The 14,239-nt window shown below is 44.4% G+C and overlaps 2 protein-coding genes across 2 annotated transcripts in view; both read right to left on the reverse strand.

Moving 5' to 3' along the window:
- Positions 1–4,715, reverse strand: part of LOC109480702 (carboxypeptidase E-like) — a 7,913-nt gene extending 3,198 nt beyond the window's left edge. The window contains exons 1-6 of the mRNA XM_019782933.1: positions 4,511–4,715; positions 2,865–3,087; positions 1,903–2,099; positions 1,436–1,615; positions 1,060–1,210; positions 535–684 (exon numbers count right to left, since the gene is read on the reverse strand). Coding sequence (XP_019638492.1) covers positions 535–684; positions 1,060–1,210; positions 1,436–1,615; positions 1,903–2,099; positions 2,865–3,087 — 901 coding nt within the window. The 5' untranslated portion in view covers positions 4,511–4,715. The remainder of the gene's footprint in view (positions 1–534; positions 685–1,059; positions 1,211–1,435; positions 1,616–1,902; positions 2,100–2,864; positions 3,088–4,510) is intronic.
- A 1,012-nt stretch (positions 4,716–5,727) lies between these two features.
- Positions 5,728–13,669, reverse strand: LOC109480661 (putative ankyrin repeat protein RF_0381). Its single transcript, XM_019782890.1, has 6 exons — positions 13,247–13,669; positions 12,038–12,339; positions 11,417–11,670; positions 10,677–11,223; positions 8,955–9,129; positions 5,728–6,979 (listed from the first exon to the last, which is right to left on the reverse strand). The coding sequence occupies exons 1-6, from the start codon at positions 13,536–13,538 to the stop codon at positions 5,907–5,909; spliced, it is 2,643 nt and encodes an 880-aa protein (XP_019638449.1). The 5' UTR covers positions 13,539–13,669; the 3' UTR covers positions 5,728–5,906.
- Between the last annotated feature and the right edge of the window lie 570 nt (positions 13,670–14,239).

Raw genomic sequence — 14,239 nt, forward strand, 5'->3', positions numbered from 1 at the left:
CTGTCAAAATGGAATGGCTTTGAACAGGTGTTAATTGAGTTAATCCAATCAAATCCAACAGCCAATCAGCAAGAAGAAAAGATTAGGCTGCGTCAGGTTCATGCTTGCATGCCCATATATGGGCATGCCGCCGAATTTCTTTCTTATTACGTCACGCGCGTACGCCCCCGCACAGTACTTTCCTATGGGGACCGCTAAAAAAGCAAATAAAACGATTGTAAAAGCTTGTATCACAAAAATTTAAAAAACGCCTAGGGGTATTTGCCCACTGTACCTCCATACCAAATTTCAGGACCTTAGGCCCTAAAATGAAGAAGCTGAATCCATTTAAAGAAATGGCAGGAGAAGGAGAAACATCAGAAAAAGCAATATGGGTTCACCACCACTTCGTGGTGTGGTGAACCCATAATTATTAGCCTTCGGGCAGGAGTTGCAAATAGAGATGATTATTAGATAAATAGACCACATCCCGTCCCCTTCCATCTTCTTTTGTTAAATATACAAGTGTTGCAGGTAGTAACACATTTGACTCACATCCAGGCACTGAAAACCAGTTGGCGCCATTTTTGATTCCTCCGTTGCAGGTAGTGTTGAGGTTGTCACATGTCACCCGGGCCCCGCACCTCGCCATGTCGGGGTGTGCCCTGGCGTACGTCCCCGCTAGGTGGCGGTACAACTCATCGTCTGTAAAAATACCACATGCTCATATGTTAGGGAAAACTGATTCATATACATGGAAATTTTCTGATCATAAAACATGAATTCCTCACTGATTTTGTGCATATTCTATTGTCACTGCCTCACAGCCTGCGGTGTGACAATTTTAACCTTCTGTTCGACCTTCCTGTCAGTCTGCGGTTACACTTCTTGTACTTCTGCTGTATTCAAATACATGTACCTAACTACAGACACACAAGCAAACAAACAGACAAAATCCCGGGGTACAAAAACCGTACATCGAAGTGAAAAGCAGTTCGTAACGGATATGTATTAACTAAGTGAAAACACATCCTGAATGGCCCCAGTCTATCGTGATGAACGAAATGTGAAAGAACCGACCTGCCGTTGCGGAGTACGAGGAGAGATCAGCCGGGTTCTGTCCCAGGTCGAACGGGTACACCGCCACGAGGCTGCCCCCGTGCAGATTGGCGCCCAGCACGAAGGGGTAAGACTCCGCCCATTTCAGGAAGGCCATCGTTTCGTTTGCAACCTACACGGAAAGTAAGAATATTTGCATATCACTTCAACCGAACCACCGAAGTCTCAAAGATATTTCAGTGAAATTTCACGTTTCATGAGACATGGCTTGTGATCCCGCCAGCGTTTATATTTTAGTAAGCAAATATTTCATCTTAATAAAAATCGTTAAAACTAATTAATTAGCGGGCTCTCAACTTTGAGCGACAGCGGTGATGATATGGACAAACATGATTACCTTTCGTAACCAATATGATTCAGGTATCCTGAGGTGGTTGTTCTGCACCTTGTGGTTGTTATTTCTGTTGGTGAAAAGAACGTTCCCCAACACGGGGAAGTCCCTGTACAGGTTCACCCCTCGGGTGTTGTACCGTCCGTAGTCTCCGTGCGCAGAACTGGTCCTGTAGCTCTGGTGACCCTGAGGAGAGTAGAACAAGGCGTGTCAGGGGGAAGTTGACATTATCATCTCATCTATCCCTTGGTCTAATCATTTGTTGGTACACCACAGTATTTAAGTCACATTTCCAAATGGGGAAAGGTTTTTGAAATATCAGAGTTGTCTTTTAGTTGCCTTTCCGGAATCTTAGAATATGTTGAAATATTGACCGCCTTTAACAAATCTTTGCCTAGTTCGTAAAGTTAGCTTAAATATCTATTTTCGTGCTATGTGTGTCTTGATCCACTGTACTGTAGATGTTTACTAACCAATTGAGCCGCCATCTCGAATCCATCCGGGTTAAGGGAAGGTATGAGGTGAATCCTAGTCCCGTCTACAAGCCCAGTGACGCGGGAGTCTCCAGCCCGGTACCGGGAGCACAGGTGGTCTGCCAGGTTCAGCAGGAGTTCCCGCCCCGCCGCCTCGTTCCCATGCATGTTTCCTATGTATCGGAACTCCGGTTCACCTGCGGCAAAAATACAAAACATTCCATCACAACATGCTTTAATACATTAGTTAAAATCTATGTCAGCTCTCACTCAGCATTAGCAGCCAGACTGCCTAGACAGAACGCTGGCAGAGTTTTGCGCTAAGGAAAGAATTAACTTCACATTTAAATCGCTGTCTGTCCCTGATCGATCTTGGCGATCTCCCTCGGAATACTGTTCCAAAGTTTAACAACCAACAGAACTGTATCCATAGTGCATCACAAGGAAGGTAAAGTTTCTCTATATACAAGTAGCGGTGACTGTATTTGCAGAACATTTATGACAACGTCTTTTAATTGACAAGAAATGCAGTTGAAGCTGATTACCTCTCGTCAAAGAACACTAGCCAACGTCCCAAAGCAAGACTATCAAAGAGTAAAACTCGTATGTGGTGTAAATAAATATTCATGATTGGAATGTTTTGTTTGTTACCTGTTCACATTCTCATCACCGTAAAAGAGGCTACTGTGTTCACAACACCAATCTACGTCTCTCTGTGAAGCATAGGTCATGCCGCCGATCTTGTGCCCTTGGGAAAGGCACTTAATACGACTTCCTCACTTCACTCAAGTAAAAATGAGTATTGTCTTGTCTTGTCATGTATTCGTACTCTGCGTTGGTGGCGGCATAAAATTAGTTGATATAACTTGAGTGTGCCATCAGCATGTCTAGTCATAAAATGTTGGAATAAAAAGCATAGGTCTGTAAAAACAGAGCACGCGTTTATTTTTTTCTTGCCCCACCTGGTTCGTGCCGGCCAGGGTTGTCGCTGACCTCCAGGACCCACAGTTCCCTTCCCTCCTCGCTGGTGCCGATACTGTACAGCCGAGTGACGTCAGGACAGGCGTCCGCCACAGCTCGTAACGCCGACTCCATTTCTGCCGTGTTGTGGTACCGTCCTGTCTCCACACCGACTGATGCACTGCACCACAGCAGGAGCGCAAGTAGAGTAACACCGACCCTCATCTGTACAACATATCAACCGAAATACTTTATAGTGTGAAGTACTATTCTGGGTTTCCGCGAATTTAAAGGAAATACCAAGAAGCTTGTATGACAAGGACAGACACTGTGCAAAGTTTCTCCCACGGCAGGTGTCACGGTATCGCGTTAGAACTTGTATCGGTATATGTCTATAGTAAAGGTGCACAGTGGACAGGGGTGACTCGACAGGCCAGGCACCTGGCATCCCACAAATACGCTCGAGCCATTCATAACACCCAAGGACCATGAAAGGGTGCCATGTATGAGCGGAGTTACGGTGTGTGCATGTCCATTCGGTGACACTCTGCAGAGTATACAATATCAATAACACGGTCACCATGTATGCAGACAGACCCCCATACAGTTTTACAGATGTTTCACGAAAAATTACAGAAAATATTCCTAGCAATAACAAATCACGTCAATATAAGCCCTTAGATCCAGGAGATTTTGTTGTTACTACACAGCAAAAGAATCGCGATGTCCGAACAAGTTAGCCAAGCCGCATAGTCTTTGCCCAGTGACCTGGCAAGTTTTAACGCGCACTGTATTTAAAGACGAGATACCAACGACCGACCACAGAATACGCATAGACAGAAACACTTGGTCTTTACTATAATAGTAGCGATCCCTACAGGATGATGCAATAGAATTTCAGGGAACTTGGCAGATGATGCAATACAGATTCCTGATACGGATATGCTATGAACATGACTATTAAAGAAAAACAAAACCCTGATCCTCATTTACTTTTAATGACATTAATAACATACTATCAAACAGTATTAAAACATAACGTAACATATCAAAATGTAACATAGTTACAGCAGGTATTGGAGAAAGCTTAAGAATACAGATTTATGGTGTAAAACCAATAGTTATAACAGTATATAATATATAATAATAGAACATTTGTATGTGGGGATGATTGTCTTGACAGGATGACATACTATTTTGACATCAACCTCCCATGATAATGTTCAATTGAAAAAGAGCGAGAAAGACAATTGCAAGTCACGATAACAAACATCGTCACGAAAAGTCAACAAGTACAACCCAGCACCGATAGAGTCCCTATTTGTTAAGCCTATCTCGAGCTCCAATTTCAGTGCACGAAAAGTATACGTGTTTCTCATGAGTGAATTTCGATCCTTTTTACGACGCTTTCGTGTCAGAAGTTCCGTTAATTTGGCTAAAATACGTATGGCAGAACATGTAGTTAGACGGACAAGAATGTACGTAGGCCACAGGAATGTGACTAAACACTTTAAATGGGGTATGGGTGGGAACAGAAGCAACCCTGTCTTCCGCGTCAAGTATGATAAGTTTAAATCACCGCCATATAGCCTATTAGAAAGTTGGATCAAGGACATACATAATATCATGTACAGTCACACTAACTTACCTTTACAACCGTGTCTTCTTTTGATACAGGCACTTACAGTCACTCACTGTCAGGTGCGTCAGTGTGTATCCAAGTCGGCAAACAGTAGTAGTGTACCTGTCACCACGTGCGCAGTGACTCCCGGGCATAGACGCGGTAGTGCTCGGGTTGCATCACCTTGGAGTATACCACACTTTTTGGTATACAACTATCCATTATATGACAAAAAAATCTTTTCAGACTATGTCACTTCGGACTTAACTTCGGACTTAATAGTTTTGCAAGTGTTACATCTGCTTGATGCATATTAAGTGCGAGATAGACTGGTGTAAAGACGATACAAGGGTCTAATCGGGCGGTTTCCACCCCGAACACCTGTTGAGTTGGCCTAGCCCATTGAAAGCCTTTGTTGTTGTTTTTTACGCTTCGGTGAAACCTTATAATGTATATCGGCACCGATTCGAAAAGCCAATGTATTTGTGTAAGAGGAGGGTGGTATAACTTATGTACTACAAGCGTTTAATTTCAACATTTCGTCGTATGTGATACTTCCTAAAGTTCCAGTACAGTATGGCTAGTATTTAAAGTGTTGTGTACTTATGTGTATTGGTTGATCCAAATTTGGGTCACCAACGCTCCTTCCACGCGGAGATCACGAAGGCTTCACGTGATAGTCTAGGGTGAATGACCTTGACTTGCATGTGTGCTCGAGTGACGTATGTCTGAGTGAGCGCGCATGACAGAAGGTCTTCGGTATACAGGACGCTGACCCTAACTGCCAGTATGTAATAGATGTTATTTTCAAAGGACTAGTAGTTGCTGGCCAGAAAAGTAAAAAGGCATGGACTGTAGAGAATGTAAAACAAAGGGCCTTTTGTTACATTTCATCTGTACTTAGAAGTCGTTCCTAGGCATCAATGAATTGTATCCCAACTATATACTTGAAGATACTCTTAAGTTTGCGGATACAACGAGCTATATTTAGCATTTAAGGATAAATGTGCGATTAACATTTGACAATATCTCACTAGTGTTGTTCTCTCAATAGTACGTCACTTAACATATATACAATGTACTGTACAAATGGATTCTGTACTCGACTCATATATCCTATCAAGGCTATCTTGTGTTCTCACTCTGTCTCTTCAGGCTGGAAACGTGCATGAGCTTATCCGGGTCTCGATAGGATGTACGCTTTGTTTAATGACCTCGCTCCACATCATCTATGTTCACGGACCCAATGAGGAACTAGTTGTTGAGGTGGTGATATAGACATACAGTATCAGAGCCATGCAACGAATGCAAAAGACATCATTTTATTTTGCTACAAGCACTGAGCAGTCTTCAAATATGACTTCAAGGCTGTTTGGAAGTTTGATGTATGTTACATGTATTCATATTTATATTTGCTTTCGCCTTAGTGTACAATTCCTTGTGGTTCTAACAAAAGATACCGCTTCAGACGGTCAGGGATAGAGAGACCAGTACTGTTGAAGACTCTGTAACACCTGGGACCCAAAAACTTTCGGAGGGAGAAACGGGCTAGGTGCATGAGGGACCGAGGAGAGAGCGCCATCTTGAAGAGCCAGTCGTAAAATCCCTTGTTTTCCTCGTAAACGTCACCGGGGATGCTCTGTCTCCACTTGTAGGTGATGGGAATGTTCTCGTACGTGTTCAAGATGATCTCGATGACTTCTGGAGTAACAGATACCGACCGGAGCACCCTGTGGAAGGACCCGGCCCAGATGCCCCACGAACCGGAGCTGAAAAGAAAGCGGACGCACTGCTGTGCGAGGTCCCGCTTTGCCTCCAGCGTGGACGACCAGATAGCATGGTAAATCGGAGTGTTTCCGTCATAGTCCCGCTTGTTGACGTCGGCTCCGCCGTCGACTAGAACTTTTAACACGTCAAAATCTGCCGCTGTACACGCCTTGTGGAGGGCGGCCTCTGTGTCACCGTCATGGGCATCAATGTCAGCACCGAAGGCAATCAGCTTCCGAACGGCGTTGGCGTATTTACCTTCACAGGTACTCTTTTCGCAAGCAACTATCAGGGGAGTTGCTTCGTTGCCATTTCTAGCGTTCACATCGGCACCGTGGTTTACTAGCAGGCTGCACAAGTCGTCCAAGCCCTTCTCGGCGGCTTTGTGCAAGGGCGTGTCTCCTTCGTACCAGGACGCGCCTTCGATGTCCGCCCCCCTGTGAATTAAGGCTTTGGCGCACTTGTAGTATGATCCTGTGTCGCAGAGGTGAAGTGGACAGTACCCGTCCTCATTCATCTGATTCGCGTCGGCCTTGTAGGCCAGCAGGAGGTCCACAAGTTCGGCGTTTCCCAGCTTACAGGCGGCGTGAAGCGGGGCGTCGTTGGTCGGGGCGTAGTTCACGTCCGCCTTCATGCGGAGCAGGTAGGAAGCGCAGTCCACGTGGCCGTTCGACACCACTATGAAGAGCGGAGTGGTAACTTCGTTCACATACGACATGGACCACAGACCTGCATCAAAACAACAAACAAACAATACCATGTTATCCAACTTGTATTTCATGAGAGTCTGTTACTCTGCCTCAAATCATACGGTCTAAACCAACGTTTCAGAATCAACAATAAAACAATAATTCAATCAAACATATTTGATTTCTTTCATCATGTCTTGTCCTTATTGCAAAAGACTCCTAATTTTTTAAGACCTTTACACCCTATTGGACGTTCATTGTCTAGTCTAGTGTTCCTCTGTTAAGCCCTGCTCACACTAAATATTGCTCCACCACATAAACGTTGTACAACAGAGGTTGATCATGGTACAGGGTTCTAACATGTCATAATGTGTTTTCGTAACGCTTACTGAGGAAGCGGGCCACTGCATGCCTGGAATAGCAGCAGTGCCGCAGTATGTCAACATCCGACAACGCTCTTTCATGCGTTTTGTTTCTCCTTAAATGTGAAGGCAACACTAGAACAACCCTTATTAGCACGTCCTGGTAAATAATACCTACCTAATCTGTCGGAACGTATTCTGAATTTGGTACTCCGTAGTTACCACCAAATAACGTACCGCACAGTTGGGGTGACGTAAGGCGTGGCTTTTAGGACAGGCTCAAAATAGACTGTTTGCCTCGTCATGGGACAACAACGTATAGATATCATGATTCAACGACCATGTTGTTTATGTGTGGTGAAGTTTATACCACACTTGTTCATCTGACCGTTTTAAAGGGGAATATTGTACAATTACACTGACGTAACGGTCAAGTTCAGATGAATCATACACTTTCGAGATGACCGTGGTCTATTCATCATTTTGAAAAAATTTTTAGCTTAGTCACATGATTATATTACTGATTTTCAAAGACTTAAACACGGAATTATATCTTTTGCACATTCAGATATTATCTACCTAGGAAACAACGTCAGTAGCGCACACTGAGTGCAACTTGTTCTAGTACCTTGCAGCTCATAGTCCCACACCTCCTTGTTGTGTGTGAAATCCCGATTGATGCCGAACCCGTCCCTGACACACTTCCTGATATCTTCCAAGTTGCCGTCCTTACAGGCGGTCTCGTACCTCTGGTCTATACTCATGGTCACTCGGTATCTCCTCCCGAACTAACGTTTGACTATGTGTTTACTTCTGCACACAAAATGGCGGACTGCTCATGCGCACTGCAGGTATTTGTAGGATGTTGGTACGACGTTCATGTTTCGACTACTACTAGTACAGGTACCAGTATCATGATGGGATGATGGTCATAAGACGTTGATGCCCTCGGTTTCTAATATATACGATATCGCATGAACTTTTAGACAGACGAAACGGAATATTGTTTTTCAAGATTATCTCTGTCATGCTGTCAAAGGATTCGTTGACAAATAAGACTCCCAATCACCATGCTACAGCCACTACTGACTTACTCACAACCTATTCCTGACCTTTTCACAGGCCGTCCAGACCTACTTCCCGGATATTTTTTTAAGATTTCGAAACATTCCGTTGTCGCGGACGACCAATAGCCAACCTTGCCAGACCATGCAACTGCCAGCCACAGCCGACCTTGCTCCGAAGCATGGATGAAGGTTGGGAGTGGTCGGGAAGTCATGGTCGGTTATGTGTGTCAGGCTTAGGGCCATGCGGGGAGGAGATGTGAATGAAATACCTATGACGTTTCCAAAGATCATATCTGTAGTGGTGTTTGTCTGTTTCCACGAATTGAAATTTGATTTATGAACAAGACCTTACGACAGGCCTGACTTTACGATATATCATGTATATAATGATGCGGATGCGCCTTGGGGAAAGTCAATTAAACTGGACTCCAGCAGATGGCTGTTCTATCAACGAAAAGCCGCTAACTACAGGCGTCACTCGGATACTATACCGATAGCTAACCTCAGCAGCCAAATCAAACGGTTCAACATGGCCGTGACCCAGTGTGTGTACAAAAGATGATCCTCCCCACAGGGAAAGACTCACCCAGCGCAACCTCCCGTCCCACGTCCTCTGTCAGAACCTTATCTACAAACTCCATGTTAACGTCGCAGCCATTCGTCACCAGTTCTTTCATCCCCTTCTTGTCTCCTTCTTGCAGGAGCTGACGGAAGCGGGCTGCGGCCAGCGACATCTTGGTTTTGGGACTGACCGTGACGTACTATATACTCGGCTGACACTTGGCCGAGATCCAACTTTTATAATGCGCAACAAGTCTGGTCATATTGACTCACAGTATCTATTTCGTGGTCTCCAAACAGATGTTGAGCGCGCTACAGCCCACGCAATCGAAGTAACGTACGTGTATCTAGCCACGTACAATTTACTATCTATACTCCATATCACGGTGATGAGTTACTAATCCTGTAAATGTATGTCTGCGGTACAATAATATCTTACCTTGCCCCACAAACCTTATTTCACCTTTCTTCAGTACATATTCCACCAGCTCGGTATCGTCTTTCTCCGGCGTTTCTATGGCTGCATTCGCGGTGGCCATTTCCGCTAACAGCAGAGATTTTACCTCTTCTATAGAACCTCTCTTGAAAACATCATACAATGCAGTAGGGGTTTGTTTCTCCACAGATGTTGCCATGATTTTTCAGTTGCCAGGCTTATTGTGTCGGTTGCCTATCAGTGGTATGCTTTTGTTCCGTCCTGACCAAAAAGGAGCGACTGTCCAAAATGTATGAGGCCAAAAACAGCAAGTTTAATTTACCATAAAAGCGGAAAGCAGACCAAATATGCAGCCCCTACTTCTTTCTTCAATCTATCGTACAAGAATTTCTGTGTAACACTGTGTACAGCAGCCGGTTAGTGTGCATTGGTGGCCCAAATGGCAATTATATTAGCACTTATTAGGTATGCTGAAATGAGTCTGGTCAGAAAAGGAAATTAATCAGTATTCGCCTATTAAGTAACAAGTATCCTGACGAAATGGAAGACAACGTGATGATATTTACATTTTATCTTTTATTTCATAAAGTAGAAAAGAATACCAGACAGTATAATACATCAGTATTACGGTAAATGTATACAGCATCGAATATCAATTGATTTTCATATTTCAGGGTTATCAATATATACAATAATAGGTTACAGGTACACTAATAATAAAAGCGGCCCATTACAGCTGACCAGACTACACCATAACATTAACATTCTTTACATCTGCTTTCTTCTCGTCCTCCTTGTAAGTCTCAGTATCTGCATCAAATCCCTTCATCGTACTAAATGTCCTCTCTAGCAGACATTTTCTGTAAACCATTTAGATCTTGAATAAAGATTTACATTGTTCATCCGTAGAATCCATCCTCGTACACTTTACTAATAGGTCTCTTCCTCTTACATTTCTATTAAAAACCTCATTTCGTCGACGCTCCTAGAAACACCAAGACACATTTATACACCGACAATTTATGATTTATATGTGTCATGTCGACTCTAAACCGTACCGTTCTAAAAGGTACCGTACAGCCATAAAGCCTCCAGCATCCAGTAGCCTAGCTTCTGATATTGATATTGATAACAAATGCAGCTTACATAAATATTTGTTATTTTACGCATACAAATTACAGCATTGTGGCATTCCGTCCCAAAATCTATCCTCGGTTAATCGTTGTAACAATTAAACATTACATTGCTTACCCATTGAGTTTTGACTAGGTACCGACCGTACTGTACAGAGTTCTGAATACTGTCGTGTCAGTGCATCCCCGCCTCTCCTGGAACAAGAAGAATGTACTTCTTCAGCCCCGGAGCTATAGGTAACCCGTCAACGACCTTCTGGCATCTCTTTCCGAGAAAAGTCCTCAGCGAGCTTCTAGCGAGATGTTGCAGTGTGGCGGGACTTTTTCCGAGACTCAGAAATGCCCTGTAGAAGTCGCCATGTTCCTCCATGACGTCATCAGGGATGGACTCCCGCCACGACGCCGTTATCTGTAGGGAGGCGTGCGAGTTGACCAGCACTTCGATCGTCGGTGGATGTCCGGCGCATCGTGACAGGATCTGGAGGAATTCTGTCGGGTAGACTTTCCAGGCGCCGTTGTTGACCATGGCCTGAACACATCCTTCCGGCTTGCCCTTGACCGCGTCCTTGGAGTAACCTTGGGCAAGAAGCTCTGTGGCCGCTATAGCTTCGAACAGAGGTGTCTTAAAGTAATAATCTCTGTGGTTGATCTTGGACCCACTGGCAGCGAGAAGCGTCGCCATTCTGTGATCACCATTACGGCAGGCCTTGTGGAGGGCGATTTGGCTGTAAAGCAGAAAATGCAGGGATAGTGAGTTACTATGTACGCAAAATATCCAGAATATATGCGACCACAGTGGACATAACTACAACAATGAAATTCCCATAGCATAAAGCCCAACTGACACCATCAAAAGCTCTTCAACGATCATAATTGAGACGCGAAACCAGATGAATTGAACATTTTCTACTGACTCACTTTTCCTTATCCTGGATGTTGACGTCGGCACCGACCTCTACCAGTTTCCGACAGACCATGAGATAACCGTCATCGCCCGTGGTGTGGTACGCAGCCAGGAGTAAAGCAGTCTCCGTCTCCAGGTCTTTCACGTCAGGATCCGCACCGCTCTCCAGGAGCAGTCCGACCAGCTCACCCAGACCCTTACTGGCCGCCATGTGGAGAGGAGTCTGCTGCTTCTCCCAGGATGTTTCGTTAATTTTCTCCTTGCTGGCCTGGGGGAAGAGGTTTGTTTGTTTGTTTGTTTGTTTGTTTGCTTTTTCGTCAAAAACACGAGACATGTGAAAGAGCAGGTATTGCTAGTTCCCGTGACATACCGTTAGCGACGTAGGCATCTACTCTATGGGCAAGCAAAAATAAACGTGAAATCGGAGACTTCAGGGAGTATTCTGTTTTTTTCTTGAATTGGATATTAGAACAACCGAGGAGACTGCATGACAAACTTTGATCGATTGCCATTCTGTCTGTCAATCTCCCTCCCACCCACGTGCTGTTGTCTGGACAGGCATGCACACATAGACATAGACAGACCCACCACAAAATACTTGAAGTGTACACACGAAGTATTGAATACCCACTCACCTTCACCTTGAGTAAGAGCACAGCACACTTGACGTACTGCTCTCCAGGCTTACAGCACAGATGCAAGACGTTCAGACCGTCGTCTGTCTCCATGGTGATGTCGGCACCATAGTCCAGCAGCAGCCCGACGCAGTCCACGTGACCGGCGTCCACCGCGGCGTGGAGCGGCGTCCAGCCGCCCGGAGCGTAGTCCACCTCCGCCTGGCGGTTCAGCAGGTGCCGCATGCAGTCCACGTAACCGTTCTTGGCGGTGACGTACAGCGGCGTGACGTATTCCGTGTCGTAGATCATTTGCCACACTCCTAGAGAAAAGAAATGTATCATAATTTTGATTAGAGAAAACTTTGTCAAGGTTTTACGTTAGGGCCTTGTCATATACGTCGTATGATAGTAGTACGATCGCAACTTGCCTGTCTTGCTTGTACCCTGTTAGTTTTCACAGCCGGCTTCAAAATCATACGTCGATATGATATGACCACGCGAATATGACAAGGTCATAAAATTAAAGAAAACTTTTGTTTCAGTGAAAAAAATAAAATTAATTAAACGCCGTACAATAAAAGCTATGAACCCAGTGCCCAGTACCGTCACTAACAAACATGGCCAAAAAATCTTAAACAAGTGGCACTGACTGTCAATAGTCTATTTTGGTTGCCGTGATATGAGTCATTCCAAATCTTGTTTTGATTAACAGTACTAGTAATACAAAACAAGATGTACCCTTCCCATGATTCATCAGCTACTGCAAAAAGAAATTCAAAGTCTGATGTAATCTATACGGTATTCTGTCTTTTTTCAATGATTTCTATATTGCCCTTCATGAGATATCAAAGTTATTCAAGATATGCGTCTCCATCAGATAAAGTCTTTTAACGAGGACATACCCGGTAAACAAGTTTTGTTGGTACGCGTCAAACCTGGCACCATGCCTCTGGTGTCTCGTGACTGTTATTAGCCTGGTAACCATTCTCACGGGCCGGCGTAGGGGGTTTTAACTGCCCTAAGCTACTACTTAATAGGCTATCTTTTGCAGTCCACAGTCCAAAGACAAAATGATATCAATGTGTTCCACGTCGTCCTCTGGTCGCTGCCTGCTTAACAGGTCTGCTATCCGAGTTGTCAAAAAGTATAAAGAAAACGTACACGGAGCAATATAGACAAACGGATGAGAGCAGTAGTGTAAAAATATACATTGTAAATACCACCTACCAGGAGCAACTTCCCTGACGTCGCCCTTCTCGTAGATGTACCGCATCAACTCGTCGTTATTCTTGTACTGGACCTCCAGCTTGGCGTCCACCTTCCCGACATTTCGGTTCAACATCTTCAACATGTTCTTCAAGTCCCCTTCGCTCACGACTGAGTAGAACCAGCAGGCGTCTTCCTTGGTCCACTTCTCCTCCCGCTCCAGACACTTCAGGAGTTTCTCCAAGAACCCTTCTTGTGCATCCGACAAAAACGATTCGAAGGAACCGATACAGAAGTCCTTGATGAAATCCATCTCTCTTCTTATTGGAACGGATTCGAAGAGTTTAGTGGAATGTATCCTCGGATTCACTTACTTCGCACTGTCCTGCTTAAACTGACTCTTCCTCTTAGACGTCTGTTGTCCTCTTCCAAAACGTACCGATAGCTACCTCCAAAAAAAAAACCCAAGTCCAAAACCGTTTGTGACCCCAGCGAAAAGTAACAGTCAACGTCTCTAAGACCTTCTGGAAGTCTGTTCTTCTGTCCGCCTGATGAGCACACTTCTCTTCCTCTCTCTCAGTTTTTCTGAGAAACCAGGACGAGTGAATCAGTTTATATACGATGTAAGATGTAAACACTGACGACATAAGTTCAAAACTTGTGCGCAACGAGTCTTATGACTCCCACGTGACCGCGAACCAATCCCCGCCACAGAAAATGACGTAACTGTTCAGTGATGCCTTCGCCCGGGTGAATGTTCAAGGATCTATGACGTAGTGGAATATTGCAAAATATTTGTGACCTGACTTGCATAGATGGTTTTACATGAAACTAATTTCCATGCTCTTTGCATGTGACCAGCGCGGGTAAAGTTAAGTTGACGTCATGATATTAATGACTTTGTAACAGTCAAACTTGTAAATGCAGTATAATAGCCATAGATTTTCACTATTTGTAAAGTGACAGCGGGTTACGGTATTGACCTTAATTGAATAAAGACTGGCTCTACCGCGA

This window comes from Branchiostoma belcheri, unplaced genomic scaffold, assembly GCF_001625305.1.
Source record: "Branchiostoma belcheri isolate BF01 breed outbred unplaced genomic scaffold, Haploidv18h27 scaffold52, whole genome shotgun sequence".
Lineage (NCBI taxonomy): Eukaryota > Metazoa > Chordata > Leptocardii > Amphioxiformes > Branchiostomatidae > Branchiostoma > Branchiostoma belcheri.